Raw genomic sequence first — 18,037 nt, forward strand, 5'->3', positions numbered from 1 at the left:
CCCCATCCCCATCCTTATCCCCATCCCCATCCTTATCCCCATCCCCATCCCCATCCCCATCCCCATCCCCATCCCCATCCCACCCCACCTTTCCTATCCCACCCCATCCCCATCATCACCCCGTCCCCATTCCATCCCCATCCCATCCCATCTCCATTCCCATCCCAGCCCACCCCTCCCATCCCGGGGGCGCGGCCGGGGGCGGGCAGGTTGTTGGGGGCGGGCAGCGGGAGCTCGACGCAGCGCGGAGCATCGCCTCCTGCCCGCGAAACTTAGCGGGGAGGAAGAAGAGGAGGAAGAAGAGGAGGAGGAGGAGGAAGGCCCCGCAATGCCGGGCCCCGCGGGGCAGCACCCCTGGGCGCGGGGGGGGCGGCGGGGCCCCGGGCGGGCGCTGAGCGGTGCCTGGATGCTGCCGTGTGCCCGCTCCCGGCCCCGGCCCCGGCCCCACCGAACCCCGAGGCCGCGGGGACGGGCTGCTGGTCCCATAGAGCCGGGGGGGGGCTGCGGCTCCGTCCCGCGGAAAGCGAATATTTAGGTGGGAAACTTTGGGATTTCGGCAAAGCTCCGAAGATGCCTTTCCACCCGGTGACCGCCGCGTTGATGTACCGGGGCATCTACAGCGTGCCCCCGCTGCTGGCCGAGCAGCACCCGGTGGACATCCCCGAGGACGAACTGGAGGGTGAGGGACCGCCGGGGGCGAGGGAGGGGGGGGGGCGCCGCATGCCGGGGGGGAGAACCCACGCACCCCGCACTCAGCCGCGGCACCGGCCCCGCTGTCCCCCCCCATCCCCCCCCGCAGCCGTTCCCGGGCCTGGTCCGCACGGTGCCGTCATACGGCGGTGGTGGCTGGCACCTGTTTGCCTTCCCCCCCCATACATGCATACATACATACATACATACATACATACATACATACGTACCTCGTGGGGTCACGGCTGCGGGGCTGCGGGGCTGCAGGGCTGCCCCCGAAACGGCCGTATTTCCCCCCCACAAAAAGTTGGGCAGTGGGACGGGGGGTGGCCGTGGGTTGGATGACCCTAAAAGCGGCGGCACCGGGGTGGCACGAGGGCTGCGGGGTCACCATCAGCACTGCGGGGGAAACTGAGGCACGGCGCGGGGCTCTGCACACCCAGTGAGGCAGAGACGGGGCTTCACACCGCGCACACGTGTGTGGTTGTGTGTTTGTGTGCGTGTTCGTGTGCGTGTGCACATGGCAGCATCGCTGCAGTGCGTTGCACAAGTGCAGCGCGACGGGTCCACGTGCACAGCGGTGCTGCAGGGCGAGCGGGCGCGCGTTTGCACGAGCAGAGCATCAGTGCGAGGTGCTGGGGTGCATCACAAGCGCGGCGCGGCCGTCAGGTGTCGGTGCACAGCACAGCATGGCTGCAAGGAGCCTGTGAGTGCACGGCGCCGCTGCCAGGTGTCTGCGTGTGCACACGGGCGCAGCGTCGCTGTCAAGCTGCTTTTGCACGTGTGCACGCAGGCGTGGGGTGCAGCCCTGTGCACACACACAAGTGCAGCGGTGCTGCGTGCTGTCCCTGTTTGTGTGCGTGAGTTGTGCGCGGCCTCGCTGCAGCGTGCCCCAAAAGCCCGGACCCGGCGTGGCAGAACCCCAAGGTGACCCCATAGGGCCGTGCTGGGATGGGGGGGGGGTTCTGCCTGCTGCCACCCTGCTGCCCGCTGACCCCAACCCACCAAACCCACCCTCGGCACCGCCGGGCGTCGCTGCAGCCCTGGGAGAGGGTGGGATGGAAATGGGGTGATGAGGGGAAGCACACCCAGTGCTTTCAGCACCCATCCCAACGTGAGCACGGTGACACCAGTGATATCAGCACCCTGTGCCACCCACAGGGACCCCAAGCACCCCCCACCCCCCGGAATTTGGGGCACAGCGTTTGATTTGGGGTGGACTTTAGCACTGTTATGGGTTTCCCCCTAACACCATCTGTGCGTTCCCCCCAGCCTGGCTGCGGCCCAAAAGGAAGGAAACCCCACAAAGCAGCAGAGCCACTGCATGGCGCCCATCGACGCTTTTGGTTTTTGAGCAATCTGATTTCAGCTTTGGGGCAGACGCCCACCGAGGTTCCCCCAGTCCTCCTGCAGAGCCCCTGTGGAGGCATTAACCCCCAGATCCGTCCTCTGCCTCCTTCCCCTCCCACCCCATCACTGGGTGCTGCGACCTGGGGACGCTTTGGGCACCATCCCCATTATGCCTCAGTTTTCCCACTGCTGTGGGGTCGGGGGTGGCCAGGCTCAGCCCTACTCCCCCCACAGAGATCCGCGAGGCCTTCAAGGTGTTCGACCGGGACGGCAACGGCTTCATCTCCAAGCAGGAGCTGGGCACGGCCATGCGCTCACTGGGCTACATGCCCAACGAGGTGGAGCTCGAGGTCATCATACAGCGCCTCGACATGGACGGTAGGGACCCCTGTGGGGTGGGATGAGACCCCCAGAGCCACCCCACAAGAGAGCAGGGCCGTGGTGCAAGGCCAGAGCCTCCCCCATCCCCATCCTTCTCACCACCGTGGCATTGTTTGAGGGGATTTGATGATGCTGGAACGCTCCCAGCATGGGGACAGCACTCTTCTCGACCTCCAAACCCAACGGGAATGGGGTGTGAAGGCTGCATCCTGCACCCAGCCCTGGATCCCACACCCAGCCCTGGATCCCACACCCCAGGCTCAGCTCCCTACCCCGGCCATGCCTGTCCCTGTCACTCCCATTCTCATCGGGACCTTAAGGAGGGCGTTAATTTATAGGATTCCATTCTTTTTTTTTCTTCCCCATTTAAAAGCCTTTCAGGCACGGCTGCCAAGCCGCGGTTCCCTTCATTACTCATCGTTAGTGCTGCTGTGACAGCCCTGGAGCTCAGCACCCGCCCCAGCCACAGGATGAGGCCCACGGCTGCACTGCAGTGGGGTCCCAAAGGGGCTGGGGTGACCTGGGGGGTCCCAGTGGTGTTGGGGTTCCCCCTGGCCTTGGGGATCCCCAGCTAGTGCTGGGGTCCACGGATGGACCTGGGGTCCCTGGCTGGCACTGTTGTCCTCAGGCAGCAGGGGGTCCTGGCTGGTGATGTCCTAAAGCCCAGGAGCCCAGGTCAGCCCAGCATGGAGATGAGCGATTCCTGGGCAGGATGGAGGGGTGTCGTGGAGCCCCCCAGATGTTGTCCAGGAACAGGACCATCCCCAAAACAATACAAGAGTGGGGTCCTCCCAAAACCCTGGAGTGGGACCCCAAGGGACCACCAAGCATGACCCCAAATCAGTGCTGTGAGGACCCCTTCTCAGTGTCCCTATGAGCATGAGCAAGGGGATGATGCACTCGAGCCCCACTCCCTCTATGGGGTGATGGCACTGCTATGCCCCACAGGTGATGGACAGGTGGACTTTGAGGAGTTTGTGACGTTGCTGGGGCCCAAGCTGTCCACCTCGGGCATCCCAGAGAAGTTCCACGGCACCGACTTTGACACCGTCTTCTGGAAGGTAGGGGACAGCAGGCAGTGGGAGCCTGGGGGCTCAGGGCCGCATCAGGGTCAGGTGGGTGGAGGTTTGGAGTGGGTGAGGGTCAGGTCTGAGGTGGGGGGAAGGCTGAGGTTATGGCCAGGGTCAGGAATGGGGTTGGGGTTGGGGGTAGAGCTGGTGTGAAGGTCAGGGCTGGGGTTGGAGATAAGGTCGGGAGTGGGGTCAGGGTTAGAGCTGGGGTTGGGGTTTGGGTTAGTGCCAGGGTTGGGCTTGGTCAGGCTCAGGCTCTGGGCCAAGGTCTGGTGCCAGGCTTTGGTTGGGGTTAGGTGAGGATTTGGGTGAGGGCTGGGCTCAGCATCAGGCTCCACTCCTTAAGGTTGCTTGGGGTCAGGGTGAGGTTTGGGTGGGCTTTGGATTAGGGTCAGGAGTGGGCTTAGGGTCAGGCTCAGGCTCTGCGTCAGGGCCAGGTTTGGGGTCAGGATGAGGGTTAGGGGTAATTCTGGAGTCAGGCTCTGGTGTGGGGCCAGGTGTGGGGCCAGGAGCCGAACCTCAGCATGGTGCAATGGTGCCGCAACACCCGGCCCCACCGTGCCAAGGCCCGGGGTGGGGGCAGCCCCTCTTGGGGTCCCGGCTTGGGGTCCCTGTGTGCCCGCACCGCGTGCCGCCCCGCAGTGCGACATGCAGAAGCTGACGGTGGACGAGCTGAAGCGCCTGCTGTACGACACCTTCTGCGAGCACCTCTCCATGAAGGACATCGAGAACATCATCATGACGGAGGAGGAGAGCCACATGGGCACGGCCGAGGAGTGTCCTGTGGAGGTGGAGAGTGAGTGGGGCAGGGGGGGGACGAGGCGGGAGGTGAGAAGGGGACGCGTGCTGACCCGGGCCGTCCCCGCAGCCTGCTCCAACCAGCAGATCAGGCAGACGTGCGTGCGGAAAAGCCTCATCTGCGCCTTCGCCATCGCCTTCATCATCAGCGTGATGCTCATCGCCGCCAACCAGGTGCTGCGCAGCGGCATGAAGTAGCGCGGATACGGGGCGTCCGTGCGGCTCCTGACGGGGCGCCCAACTGCCGCGAGCAGAGCCGCCACCAAACACCCCGGGGATGGAGAGAGAAACCCGGCGCAGGGTGAGCGTGGAGCTCGGGCGGCTGCCTGCAGGACGCACGGACTCTGAGAGACACGCACCAAACCGAACCCTCGCCAGCAAATCCTCAGTGCATGCAACGCGCATGGAGCCCAACTGCTGCCCCATCCTGCCCAGCCGGGGCGACCCGGTGCCGGTTGCACCACTATAGCCTCTATAGCTCGATATTTATGATAAAAACAAAACGAAACACACACACACACAAAAACCAAACCCAACCAAACCATCTCGTAAGCAATACACCCCTACACCCCCGCCTGAGATGTTTTTCTCTTCGGAGATCCGGGAGCGTTTGCATGGACGTCGCTGCCAAGGGCTGGATGTCACCCCCTGCCCCCCCCCCACCCCGTGCCGTGCCTCGGTTTCCCCCCCTCCCTCCAGACGGGGCTGGCACTGCTGACCTCTGCTTGATGCACTTTGCAAGGACCCGCCGGGAAGAGCCGTGCATCCCGGGGGACCCCCCTGCCCCCAACCCCCCAGCCTGTATGTAGCACCCCGGCACCGGACTGGTTCGGATGCGGGTCTGTTTCTCATTCTTTGGGTTTTGTTGGATTCCCCCTTTTTTTTTTTCTTTTTTTTTTTTTTGGCATTATTTTCTTTTTTTGCCCCTTTCCTTCCTGGTTGGTTGTTGTTATTGATCTGAAATAAATCTGGGATTTCTGAAGCGCTCGGGGCTCATGGTGGGTTGGGTACCCATGGGTGCTGCACGCCTCCCCACCGTGCTTTCGGCTTTAGGTGTTGATCCACGTGTGAAGTCCTGCTCTTGGTTTATGGCACGGCAGGGGTCCAACCAACCCCCCCCCCTCGCCCCCCCACCCCTAAATGCCACCCCAACAAACCCATGGGTGCACGTACACAGAGCTCCCTGGAAATCACTGCTACGTTGCTCCGGGGGGGAAGGATCCCGCACCCGCCTGATGGATCGCCCTCCCCTGAGCCCCCAGATGATGCATTTTTAATGGCAAAGAGATTAAAAGAATAAATAAAAACACGGGGAGCTCTCCCACTTCCTGCACTGCCACCACTGGAGGTGGCCACCCCTGGGGCTGTTGGGCCCTCCAAGCTGAGGATCCCCACATTTAGGGGGTCAGATGGACCCACCGCTGCCCACCGGACCCCACGGAGCCACAGCCCAGGTGCAAAACCCACAGCAAACGGGATGTGGGGAAGGAAAAGATGTGGAGCGCGGCGTTCAGAGCGCGGGATGCAAGCAGGAACCAACTGCCTTCACTGGGGAGGGGGCGATCCGAGGTGGGCTTCTTCTGCTTTATTCTTTTGATTTTTGGATCCCGTGCGATTGATCACAAAAATGGAACCCGGCGTCCAAATGAGAAATGGAAATGGGAAGCGCTCCGCGGCGCTGGAATCATCGCGGCTGCCTGGAGAAGTGGGGGAGGCACGGCGCCCGTAATGAAACTTCATCCATCTCCACACAGAAACTTGGGCTTTTTTATGAACCGCCACTTTCAGGGGGAGCCACGTGGCCTCTGGGATGTACAGACAGAGATACACTGATTATATAGATACACAGATAGATATACAGATATGTACTGAGCAAGTCTATCAGGGGTGCTGTGAGTAAACGTAAGGGAGCCGAAAAGAACAAATATAATAACGGTACAGGACGATTTGATTTGCTAGAAAACACAATAATGTAAAAGAAAAATTAGATGAAAGGGACAACGCCTTCCCCCCCAACTCAGCTTTCCGAAGCTGCTCAATTAATTTTAATGGGATCGCCGTCCTCGAGGCAGGTTTGGAGCTCTCGGCTCAGATCCGGGAGCGACCGAGCGGCGCTGGGCTGCGGTGCTGCTGCAGCTGGGGATGCCTCATTGCGGCTGCTGCTAATTGAATTAAGGCTGACGAGGAAGAGATCGTCTGCTGAGAGCGGCCTGGAGGGATGAGGGCAGCCGTGGGGCTGTGGGGAGAGCAGGGCCCTGCCTGGGGCTGCCGAGGGAGCCGGAGGGCGAAGGGCTGGCAGCAGAACTGCCTGGGTTTGGGCTGCTGAGAAGCATTTTGGGGCAGGAAGAGTTATTTCTGCTTCTCTGGTCCTGCAAGCAGTGTGGCATGGCCACAGCCTCATCGCTGTCCCCATCCTCATCTCATTTCATTCCCCTTCCCATCCCCAACCCCATTGCCATTTCCATCCCTATTCCCGTTCCCATCCCCATCCCCATCTCATTTCATTCCCATCCCGTCCTCATCTCATCCCATCCCCAATCCCACCCCTTCCCACACCCATCCCATCCCATCTCCATTCCCACCCTATCCCCATTCCCATCCCCATCTCTTCCTTATCCCCACCCCCATCCCACCCCTTTTCCCTCTCCCTCCAAGAGCTGCCAAAGGACACGGGGCAGAGCCCAGCAGGGCTGCACCTTGGCAGCAGCCCAGGAGCGGCTCATTTCCCTAAAAGCCTCCCGATAAATTACTGCTGCTCCATAAGAGGCACTTTGGCTCACACCATCGCTCAGGGGCTGCAGCCACCCCACCAACCCGGCACAGCTGGGGACAGCAAGTGCTGTGGGGAGGTGCAGAGCAGGGGGACAGCAAGTGGGCAGACCCTACTGCAGGCTGCAGGGTGCCCAGTTAGTGAGGGTGGTGCAGAGAGGTGCAGGGTGCCAAGCGTGGGAGCAAAGGCAGGAGCTGAGAACCCCTGCTCAGACCTGCTAAGACTCCATGGTTTACGGGTTACAAATGTTTGCGAAGCCAAATTTAGAAATGCTTTTGCAGGTTTGCAGAGCTCCCTGCCTGGGCACAAGGGGTGGCACAGAGCAGGGTGGAGGGCCGTCAGCATGGCTGTGTGCCTTCAACCACAGCTAGGAGCTGCAGAAGGCCGTGAGGGGGAATTGCAGAATCTCATTAGAGCAGCAGGAATCGGAACACGCTCCACTGCCAGCCCAGAATGCCTGCAGGAGGGAGGGGAGCTCGTGCTCTGATCTGCCTCAGTAGGAAGGGAACGGGGCACGATGCACAGGGAGAACCAGAGAACCCCTCTGGGTTACTGTCACTGCATTTGGCCTCTGGGAGGTGCACAGGGCAGGGAGTCCTCCAGGGGACGGCGCCACGTGGGCGCTGCAGGTGAAAACACCCCAAGATCCCCTGAAGGCACAGCCAGGCACCGGGCACGGTCAGATCCAACCTCTGTGTGCCAAAGCAGCGGCAGCACCGGTTGCCACAGGGCTTGCTGAGCAGGGCTGGCTGGGGCAGCTGGCTGCTGCCTGTGCTGTCCATGAATCTGGACCCAACGCCTGCCTGCGTGGCCAAACCTGGAGTGCGCTGGCAGGCAGCATTGCGGCGCTGCATGGGGCTGCTCTGCTGGCGTGCTGCAACCACCAGCACTGTTCCACAGGCCCCCACTGCTGGCACTCACCCTTCAGATATTTCCTTGGAGGAGGAGAAGCCTTGGAATAGTTTTCATTTTTTTCCCCTCTTTTCTTCTCACCTCCAGCACAGCAGGAACAGGAGCACGGGGTTTTCGGGATCTCCCCTGACTCTTCATTAGGAGCTCCAGTACCTGAACCAAGGCTGTTTTATGCTTTTACTTTTAACAGAAGCAAACATAAATTATCAACACCGGAGGAAATATTAAGCAGTGATGCTTAAAAGCCCATTTGCAGCTTCCTTTCCAGGCCCGGGGCAGCTGCACAGGCAGCCAACAGAAGAGGTGCTGCAGCTTCCATTCCCTCTTCCCCCATTGCAGGAGTCGGGTCAACCCACCGATGCCGCCAGGCAAGAAACAACACGAGGCTGCAACGGGGGGAGAATTTTATTCCTATAAAAGCACATATAAATAATCTGGTCTCATTCTCACATTAGGAAGAAATACAGCCCCAGGACGATGCCTCAGCCCCACTGCAGGCCGGGGGGCACCGGCCACCCCCCAGGCGGGGGGGCCCGCAGGGATGGGGGCAGCTCCTGCAGAGGGGGCCAGCCGGGGGGGTACTGGAAGGGTGCGGGTTTCTCAGGCAGGGCACTGCGGAGGTGGAAAGGGCAGAGATGAGCCTCCTTGGATTGCCAGCACGGCCCTGCTCAGGGACACGGCTCTGTCCATGAGGCCGATCTGACCCCAGCTCCTGGCACAGCTGAGCTTTGAGAACAACAGCTGCAGATGAGGTCGTGGTTTCCTCCCGGGCAGCCCCCCGAGCCCAAGGCAGCTGCACACTTCCCAGAGGACAAGGAGCCCTCGGAAGCGGCGGAGCTGCCAAAAGCCAGCTGTTCTCCCTGAAGCACCCTTACAGAGGGAAGAGGTTTTCTCCCCCAGCTCACAGCGCGGGCAGCAGAAACACAGAATTGAGAAGCGCCGCTCCTTCATCTCCAACCAAAGCAAGCGCCCGGCCGGGCAGGTTTAAAATCACAGCAAATGTAGTGAGGAATTAATGGGGAAGGGTACAGGAAACTCATTTGTTCCTCAGCAGCAGCCCTGACAGCAGCCCTCCCGCTTCTCAGGCCTCTACCTCTGATCCTGATGGATCCCTTTAATTGCTATGCCAGGAGAAATCCAATCACGCTCCTTTACATAATGCTCTGGAGGAGCAGCACCCTCCTCTCCCTGCAGGGCTGGAGACGTGGCCCCACGCCAGCTCCAGGAGTTCAGTGCGGTGTTTTCCAGGCAACTAGCAGAGAGTAAAGTCATTTGCCATAAAGCTCATCCCCTGTTCTGCACCAGGGATGGGAGAAGGACCAACAGACACACAGCAGCCCCATAAGGGAAGGAACTCCCCTCGGGTTGCACCCAGGTCCTGCAGCAGCAGAGCAGCAGGACAAGGAGCAGGATGAGGCATGCTGTAAGATGGAACAGCACAGCTATCAACTAATGAGCTGCCCTGAGAGCAGCAGAATAAATCAATAGGGAGGATGCTGTCTGGGTACTCGATTCTCTGGGGTCTCATAAGACACGAGTGCTATGATGGGTTCACCTCCTGTTGGGGTATTCAGAGTGACAGCCCCATGGGAATTCTTCAGGGTGGTGTAGGGGCCAAGGCTACGTCCTTTCCAGAGGCACTGATGGAATCTCAGCACCCACAGCCCTTGGGCCCTGCTCTGATGGAAAGCTGCAAGTGGGCTCTGCATCATCATGGTGCACGCACAACACACACACACACACACACCCCCACCCCTCCTCTGGAAATGAGGGTAAAAATCAAAGCTCCACAGCTCAGCAATCTGCAACAATGCCATCCAGCTTCCCCCTGCTCTCCAGAAAGCAGATGGCACGATGAGACTGAAAATATGGCTGAGAAGCCATATGGAAAGCTATGGAAGCTTCCAAGTGCAGACTGTGCTGCTGAGCCCAACTGTGGGTGGAGGGCAGCATGGCAGTTCTACCACCACAGAGCTGGTTGAAGTGATGCTCAGCAAACCCCAAGGCAGTGCCATTCAGAACACACTACATGCCATGGAACCCCCCATCTCAAATAGCAGGACAAGGACTGTGCTCCTTCCGAAAAGTTCTGGGGATGTTCAGAGGCCACACGGGCCACGCAGGTCCCACAAGGTCGGGGTTGAGCAGCGGGTGCCCTCTGTGAGAGCTGATCCATCCTGAGACTGGGGGCTTCTTGGGCAGGATGAATGAACAGGGACAGCATGACTGCAGGGCAAGGAGCAGCTGGACTGAGGGATGGAGGGAGCAGAGAGCAGCACGCCCAGACGGTCACCAGAGAGAAGATTCTGCCCAGACCAAACATGGAAAGGACAGGAGCAAACAGAACGAAGAACAAAAGAGAGATCTGGCACCTGCCCAAACGCCATCCAATTAAGCCTGCGGCACTGTCAGGTGAGCAGGGAAGCAGCAGGGACCTGCAGGCACCCCACAGCACACAGGAAGAGCCAATCCCATCTCCGACTGGCAACGGAGAAAGCAGGTATAGGCAGAGGCATACAGACAGGGCATGGCAGAGGATGGGGGAGCTGTCAGCAGATGAGACCAACCTGCTGTCACCGGCTCCGGGCATTAGTAACGTGGCCCTGCCGCGGCAGCCTCCTCCCAGACATGTCTGGCACTCTGTAAAGGCTGCAGGAGCTCCCTGCCTGCATCCCCCGGGGCAGGAGGACAGACAGCAGGACCTCGTCACCTCCACACCTGACCTCTGGCACCATCTCCCACCCCATTTTTCCATCCCACCCCCCCCATGGTACCTGTTGCTCTGAGCTGCGCTCAGCCTCTTGGCTCTCTTCTCCAGCCAGATCTCAATGGTGCCAGGTGGGATTTCTGCTCCTTCCTGCCGCAGCTCCCTCAATCTCTGCTCCCCTGGTTGAGAGAGAGCTGTCAGAGGTTTGCACTGCCATCTTTTCACTCCACCAAACCCATTGCTCATCGCCCTGCAGAGTTTCTTATCATGGAGAGCTCGCAATCTAATGGCAGCCCGCTCTGCCCCACTGCCCGCCCTCCATCAGATGCTGCTCTGGCTCGGGCAGGGAGCTGTGCCACCCCCTTCGTCCTCATCCCCAAAGCTCCCAGGGAGGAGGGGACCCTGATCCCACTCAGACACCATCTGCCACCTGTGGCCACGCTCACCCGGAGCTGCTCTCACCTCACCACCATATGTCACACGTTTAAGGAAAACATTATACGTTTCCAGACAGGGTGTGAAATTGATATTGCTTGGGCAGAGTGAAGGATCACTTCATCCTAGTGGTGGCAACCAATTATTCATCTGCCTGCTGAATATTAATAAGGATGGCAGGAATGTGCTACACAATGAGCAGCCGGAGATGGATAATTTGTCATCCAGCCTTTTCATCTGCTGCTGCTGGGAGGAGGTGACGGTGCTCACTGCCACCACAAAGAGCTCCTGCTGGGGTCCCCATGTTGGGGTACGCTCTGCAAGCCAGAGATAAGGGTACTGGTTGGAAACAGGGCTGTTCACACATCTCCCACTGTTGTTCTCGAGGAGTAAAGTCCCAGCAGAGCCATCCAGAGTCCAACAGAGAGCCTGAGAGCAGCGGAGGACAAGCAGAGCAGTCTGGTAAGCAGGGCACTCGGCTCAGACTCAGGACAGGAGCTGAATGCAGCTCCCACATTAGAATTCCTCAGCCAAAGGCTCTCTGTTCAGAGCAGGGACCAAACTGGCAGGAGCCCACAGCCTCTTCCTGGTCCCCATGAGGTCACTGGCTGTGATGGGACATCTCCCAGCTCACGCTGGCTGAAGCCAGGCCCAAGGTGAAAGCCATCCAGCTGGCTCCTGCTCCCAGCTCCAGCCCTCAGCCAAGCCTTAAGGCGGCAGATATGGACACGCATCCAGCTCTGCACCCCTTGATAAATGCCCATCTAAAGGCAAATCTTCATCCCATCCTGTTCTGCAGGACACACATTGGGGTGGGCCGGTGGTGATCTCAGAGCTCCTTTCCAACCTCAGTGATTCCATGATTTTCCCAGTATTCCCTGAAGGTCAGAGATATTCCAAGATGCCATTCTGAAATGCAATTACCTGCCCTTACTCCTTGTTACTGACCACAGCCAGACTGCAGCAGAAAGAAAGACGGGTTGTGAAGGTCCTTCTTCCCTCAGCCCTCACTGGGGCGTCTGCCTCAAAGTTTAATTACAGCCAATTAAAAGAGTGGCTGCAGTCATAAAGCGCCTCTCTAACGATGCCGGCCCAGAATTCCACCTTCCTCCTTTCTCCCTGTGCAACTCCCAGCACCAGGAAAACCAAACAAATCCCAGAGTGGAGCTCACAGCGCCTGCACCGCTCAGGATGCCAACGTGCAGAACCCAAACGAGGCACCACGGAGGCTGGTCCCCCAGCAGAGATGTGCGTGCAGTGGTAGAACCACAATGGCTGGAACAGACCCAGCCGTGGCCCTGCTCTCCCCCAGCTCACCAGAGCTGCTCAGAGAGGCTGAGCTGTGTCAACACCATGAGCAGAAGTGACGCGGATTAGCAGGGAGCCAATAACTTCAAGCAAAAAGATGCCAATTTTGCAGTGACTTTTCTTGACATGACTGTACTAAAAATGACAGCCTGGAAGTGTCTCTCTGATGAATGATGCAGCAGATGCAGCGATAACGCTTTGATGCAGTAACAGCTGGGAATAAGCCTCCCTCCCTGCTGAAGGTGGAAACTGTTGCTTCTTTATGAGTACACTCTACCTGGTGCAGAACTGCTGCAGCCAAACCAGGGCAGGCTCTAAGCGAGTGTAAAGCGGCCAGAAACGTCCCTGCTTAACCCACACGACCAGCACAAATGAGGTGAATCCCCTGCTCTAAGAGGCCAAACCTGAGAAATAAGGCAGCGTTCCCTTTGGCTGTTAATAAAGTACATCGTTAGCATGGAGCACTTGCTGCCACAGAACTACCAGCACCAAGCACGACGCAAAGCCCAGGAGCTAGAGAGGGCTGTGCCATCGTTTAGAATGCAAGCCCACCCCTAGCATATAGAATCATGAGTTGGAAGGGACCCTTAAAGGCCACCTGGTCCAACTCCCCTGCATTGAACAGGGAAACCCACAGCTCCACCAGGTGCTCAGAGCCCCATGCGGCCTGGCCTCGGAGAACACAGCTCAGTGGTGTTCAGCATTTCATCACAGGACTTCCTCACAACCTGATTCTGAAGCGTCTGCCCGGCAAAGGGGAGAACAGCTCTGAGGATTGCATTACGAGGATCAAGCCTCCCATCTGTCTCTTATAACCTGTCTTTTAATCTGCCATCCACAAGCTTGCTGCAGTCTCTGTCCTAAACCTCATCACCTGAAACACTGCTGCTTCAGCAGCCCAAGGAGCGCTGGCACGTCCCCACAAGGCACCTAAAGGTGGTTTGGCACCTGCAGCCATTCATCCTGTCCAGTCCTGGGCTCCACCTCTTGCCCACCACATCCTGCTGAGCCCTTCCCTCCACCAAACCTGAATTTGAGCTCTGTGCAGGCCTCAGCCAGAGTGCTTGGCTCCCACAGGACATCCACAAAGCAACAGTGCGAGAGAGGCGAGCAGCATTTAACTACAGCCCAGCACGCGTGACAGCACAGCCAAGGAGAGGCACCCTGCTGTCCCCTGGTGAAGCCTAATTGCTTAATTAAACGTTTGACTTAGTAATACAAATGCAAGGTTTCCAAGCAGCCTCCCGGGAGCCGCTCTCTCACCAGCCAACTCCCCACTTACGTCCGACCCATCTGACACAAGTCAATATTCAGTAGCAAGTGCAACTGGCAAGGCAGCCTGCCCAAGCACAGAGGAGCTTGCCAGCCTTCCCCCGCAGCTCTGCTCTGCTCCACAGTGCTCTCTTCCCTGCAATAAAGAGCCTGGAAACATCACAGGTTCCTCCAAACAGGCTGACTTGTGAAGCCAGCCTGGCACGTGAGCCCCACAGCAGGGAGGGGTGACAGCCGTGGGGAGAGGAGTGCTGCTCCATGCAGCCCCCAGAGATGGCTTTTATTGAGTGCCAGCACTGCTCAGCTATTGATTCAGCATCACCCCAGGGACCTGCACTGACTCAGCAGCAGGGAGGACTGGAAGGAAGGCAGCTTTCAAGTGCTGTGTGTGCCCACACACACCCCAAATCTCATATGGGACTTATTGGAGTGAGTCCACCTGAAACAAGAGGCTCATGGAGGCGGATCAGGGGATCTCAGCCATGTGTGTAAATACCCAGGAGTGAAGGTGACAGAGCCAGGCTACGTGATGGCATCCAGTGAAAGGATAAGAGGCAAAGGGGGCAAATGGAAATACAGGAATTTCCACTGGAAGATAAGAAAATGCATTTTTACTGTAAGGGAGGTCAAAGGTGGTGTGGAGTCTCTGTCCTTGGAGATGCTCAGAATACACATGGACAGAGCCCTGAGCAGCCTGCTGCAGCTCACCCAAAGAGCAATGCAGGGTTGGGGCAGGATGATCTCCAGAGGGACCTCAGCTACTCCACGTGGCTTCATCAACATCCCACTCACTTTTTTTCTGAGGAGGAATGAACACACCAGGGAAAACAGCTGCTGCTCCTCTGAGGGTGGGGAGGCAGCACTCTCAGCAAGGAAAAGCGTTAGAATGAAAAAGTGCTCCTGAGACTCAGAGCAGGGAGCCAGGTGCTATTTGTCTCCTGCCCAAACTTCAGTTCCACTGAAAAACCACACAAACAGAGGCTGTTTCTGGACCCAGGACCCCATTTCATCTCCTCAGGACAACACATCTGATCACCTGATCAGATCACAAGAGCGAGACAGGAGCAAACTGCTCCCCGGGCATAATAGAGAGGTGGGGGGAAGCCAAAGCCATAAATTTAAGGGGAAGTGATGTACCAGTGCCCTCTGCTGCTGACAGATTTTATTCCCCGACTGAAGAAAACCCCAAGGGCTCAGGAAGCCCACTCTGCTTCAGCTGCTCGCTGCTAAGTGGCAGCAGTGCTGCTCAACTCTTTAGGTTTGTGTCTGTGCCAGGAGATCAAGAGCAGGAAGCATCTGAAAAACTGCAGCAATTACAGGCAGCCTCCGGGCTCAGCAGCCAGGAGAGGCAGGAGGGAGCAGCCACGTTCACAGACAGCACAGCATCACACACTCTCACTGCACAACAGCTCATGTGCCCCCCTGCAGCCCACCATCCTTGCGGCAACTGCCCCTTCCTCAGAAACTCCCCCTCATTTTCTTGCCCCAGGGCTCACCTTGCACCTGCGCACTCAGCTTCTCCAAGTCCTGCTCTGTCATGTGGGAAAATCTGCAGTTGGACCCAAAGTCACACTGCCCTGGAAGAACAGCCACAGAGCTCCGTGAGTAATGCACACACGAGGTCCTGCCATGTAAACGTGTGTGCAAATCCAGGCTCCACCACACACAGGCACACAGACCCGTGCCCCTCACTGCCCCCGAGGCAGACACACACCCTGCAGGGCTCACCAAGGAGGTATTTCCACCTCACCTGTTTGTAGAAACTTCCGACATGGCTTCTTGCTCTGCTCCTCTTGCAGGATAGCAGCAGCATCTGGGGGAGATAAATGACACAACGCAGGACAGGATCACATCTTTTGCACAGCAGCATCCTGCCAAAGCTCAGTCTGCCTGACATGAAGGCATTTTTTTACATGTTTTACAGGACAATCCTGACCTTAAGCCAAGGGCAAACCCATAACACAGTCCCCATCTACACCCCAGGCTTCAGCTTTTTCCTGGCTTGCAAACATCCCCTTCCCTGCTTTCCTCTCCACACTTTTTCCCCACCCAAGCAGCACAAAGGAGGCATGACAGAAAAGCAACACTGCTCCACTCTTGTGCAGCGCAGAGGAGCAGGCAGGTTAAAGGGGCTCTGCCAGGCCCCACTGAACCCCGTGCTGAGGCTCAGGCAGACAGCAGCACCGTGCTCCTCCACCTCCTGCAGGTGTCCTGGGGAAAACACAGCAGCTCCCGTAGGTTGTGGAGAAATTTGCAAATATCTGGAGATGCATGGAGCCAAGGCAAAACACCCACTCAGGGCCGACATGAGGGATTTGATGAATCAGAGGAAAATCAAGGGCTGCAGCCTGGGAGGGAGAAACGCGCCAAGCCATCTGCCTCACTGTCACCGACCCGTGTAGAAGGCTGTTGGGCGGTGAGACCTCCACACTGGGCCTTTTCTTGGACCCTTCCTATCTCCACATACACTGCAGCAGATGCCTCAGAGCTCTGCAGCATTCCCCTCAGCTCACAGGGAACACACAGCCTGCAGCACCTGCTCGTGAGGAGCTGGAGGGGAGAAGCAAAGGAACACACAAGCAATGGTTTCACCATCACTTTAATCCGAGCTAAGTCTTTGCATATTGCCAAAGCCCACAGTGCCACGTGTCTCTCATAGCCCAACCACACTCAGACCATATTCCTGGGGCTGGCACTGGGACACCCACCTCGGAACAAGTCGTACCAGGCTCTCTTAGCCCGGAGATGCTGCACTCCATTGAGGTGTTTCTTCCTGTTGTGCAGGTTGTCCTGGAAGGACCGGTCACAGTAATCACAGAAATATCTTTTCCCCATCTCTCCTCCTGTAAAGCAGCTCACGCAGCCTCAGAGCTGTCAGGCAGAGCCTCGGTGCCCGGGGACGGAGAAGGACATGCCGAAGGAGCAGAGATTTACAGCGCCTGCTTCCAAAGGAGGAGAATTCAAATCGTAGAGAGCTGGCAGACAGAGGAAGAGGTGAGACCTGCCATCCATCCCTCAGGGACTGGCACGGCGCTGTCTGCTGCACATACTGGCAGGGCCAGCTCAGCTCTGCTTTCCCCACTTCTGCCACCCCGTGGGATGGCGGCTCTGCTAGGAAATCACTCAGACCCTGAGAGCCCAGGGATCCCTGGAGCTGCACCAAGGCCAGGCACACAACCTGGGGCTGCAGACAACCAATTGAGCTGCCACGCGAGGGAGAGAATTCTGCGTCCACCCTCACCTCAAGGAAGAGCTTAAAGAACTTGGGGGGCAATAAGCCAGCTGCTCTGGTGCACCGTGCCTGGGGCCGCCCAGCTGCTGCAGGTGCAGCAGGGAATCTTACCCCCGGGAGCCTTACGTTCTGTCTGTGAGATGTAACAGCAGCTGATAAATGCCAAAGATGGATAGACTGGGAGATAAACTCCAAAAGCAATTCTCCAGCTTTAGACACCTTGACAGCTAAACGCATTTAAAAAATAGCGCAGAGAGCAGCACGAGAAAGAAAGATTTTATAAATAAATCAGGGTGGGAATCAATCACTGCCTCTCTAAGGATTCCTCAGAGCTGGCAGGAAGCACAGCAACAAGCAGAGCCCAGGCCGAGTGTGGCTGAGCCACCTGCGAGCTCCTGCCTTCCCAAAAGCATCACGTCCCCAAAGCCTCATCTCCGCAGGGAGCTCCAGGTCTGGAATTCACAGCTCCCAAGCAGCCAGAACCGAACGCTGCTTCACAAACACCCCAAACTGCCATCCCTAAGGAGGCCCCGGGGTGGTGCAGCAGCAGCCGGTGCGGTTGTGGAGCGCAGAGGAGGAGAGCTGCGGCGCTCAGTGCCCGCACAGCTGCTATGGACACAACCGCCGCCCTGCTCGCTTCGCGCCGCGGCACCTCGAGCTCCCAGGCACCACGGCAGCTTCCCATCCCGGCTGCTGCCTCCTGCACGGCCCCTCTGCAGCGCAGCTGCTGCGAAGGAGGAAAACAAAGCATTTTCCGCAGCGGGGCCGCAGGATCCCGCCCGTCTCCGTAGAATCCCGCCCGCAGGAGCCCAGCAGCGGGCAGAGCCTCGGTGCGCGCCTCGAACTCACGTGCGGCGCCGGCAGCAATGACGCGGCGCTCAGTGCACGCTCCGTGCGGGAGAAAAGCCCCGAAAGGAACAGAATTAAAACTTACTGCAGCTCCTCCCGAGGCTCCCCTCCCCCACAAGTCCCGACCCCCTTAGCCGCTCTCCCAGTTCCACGGCCGGCCCTTCCCGCTCACCTCCGCCCGGCCTGCGGCCTTTAGCGCCGCGCCTACAACTCCCAGCAGCCCCCGCGGCGCGCGCCTATAGCTCCCAGCAGCCCCCCGAGGA

General features: G+C 58.5%; 2 protein-coding genes across 7 annotated transcripts; one reads left to right on the forward strand and one right to left on the reverse strand.

The window, feature by feature from the left end:
* The first annotated feature begins 570 nt into the window (after nt 1-570).
* Nucleotides 571-4,487, forward strand: CABP7 (calcium binding protein 7). The gene is made up of 5 exons (XM_042829174.1): nt 571-679; nt 2,275-2,418; nt 3,370-3,482; nt 4,134-4,287; nt 4,360-4,487. The coding sequence occupies exons 1-5, from the start codon at nt 571-573 to the stop codon at nt 4,485-4,487; spliced, it is 648 nt and encodes a 215-aa protein (XP_042685108.1).
* A 1,638-nt stretch (nt 4,488-6,125) lies between these two features.
* ZMAT5 (zinc finger matrin-type 5) lies at nt 6,126-18,018 on the reverse strand. Of its 6 annotated transcripts, none has more exons than XM_042829120.1 (6): nt 17,947-18,017; nt 16,402-16,632; nt 15,444-15,506; nt 15,190-15,270; nt 10,746-10,857; nt 6,126-6,525 (listed from the first exon to the last, which is right to left on the reverse strand). In XM_042829120.1, the coding sequence occupies exons 2-6, from the start codon at nt 16,526-16,528 to the stop codon at nt 6,378-6,380; spliced, it is 531 nt and encodes a 176-aa protein (XP_042685054.1). In that variant the 5' UTR covers nt 16,529-16,632; nt 17,947-18,017; the 3' UTR covers nt 6,126-6,377. The 6 variants fall into 6 exon arrangements, with proteins under 6 accessions (XP_042685054.1, XP_042685056.1, XP_042685053.1 ...); XM_042829122.1 differs by lacking the exon at nt 6,126-6,525 and adding an exon at nt 8,026-8,151; XM_042829119.1 differs by lacking the exon at nt 6,126-6,525 and adding an exon at nt 8,163-8,357.
* Between the last annotated feature and the right edge of the window lie 19 nt (nt 18,019-18,037).

This window comes from Centrocercus urophasianus, unplaced genomic scaffold (assembly GCF_019232065.1).
Source record: "Centrocercus urophasianus isolate 14NV4802_14NV808 unplaced genomic scaffold, USGS_Curo_1.0 seq_30, whole genome shotgun sequence".
Taxonomy (NCBI): domain Eukaryota; kingdom Metazoa; phylum Chordata; class Aves; order Galliformes; family Phasianidae; genus Centrocercus; species Centrocercus urophasianus.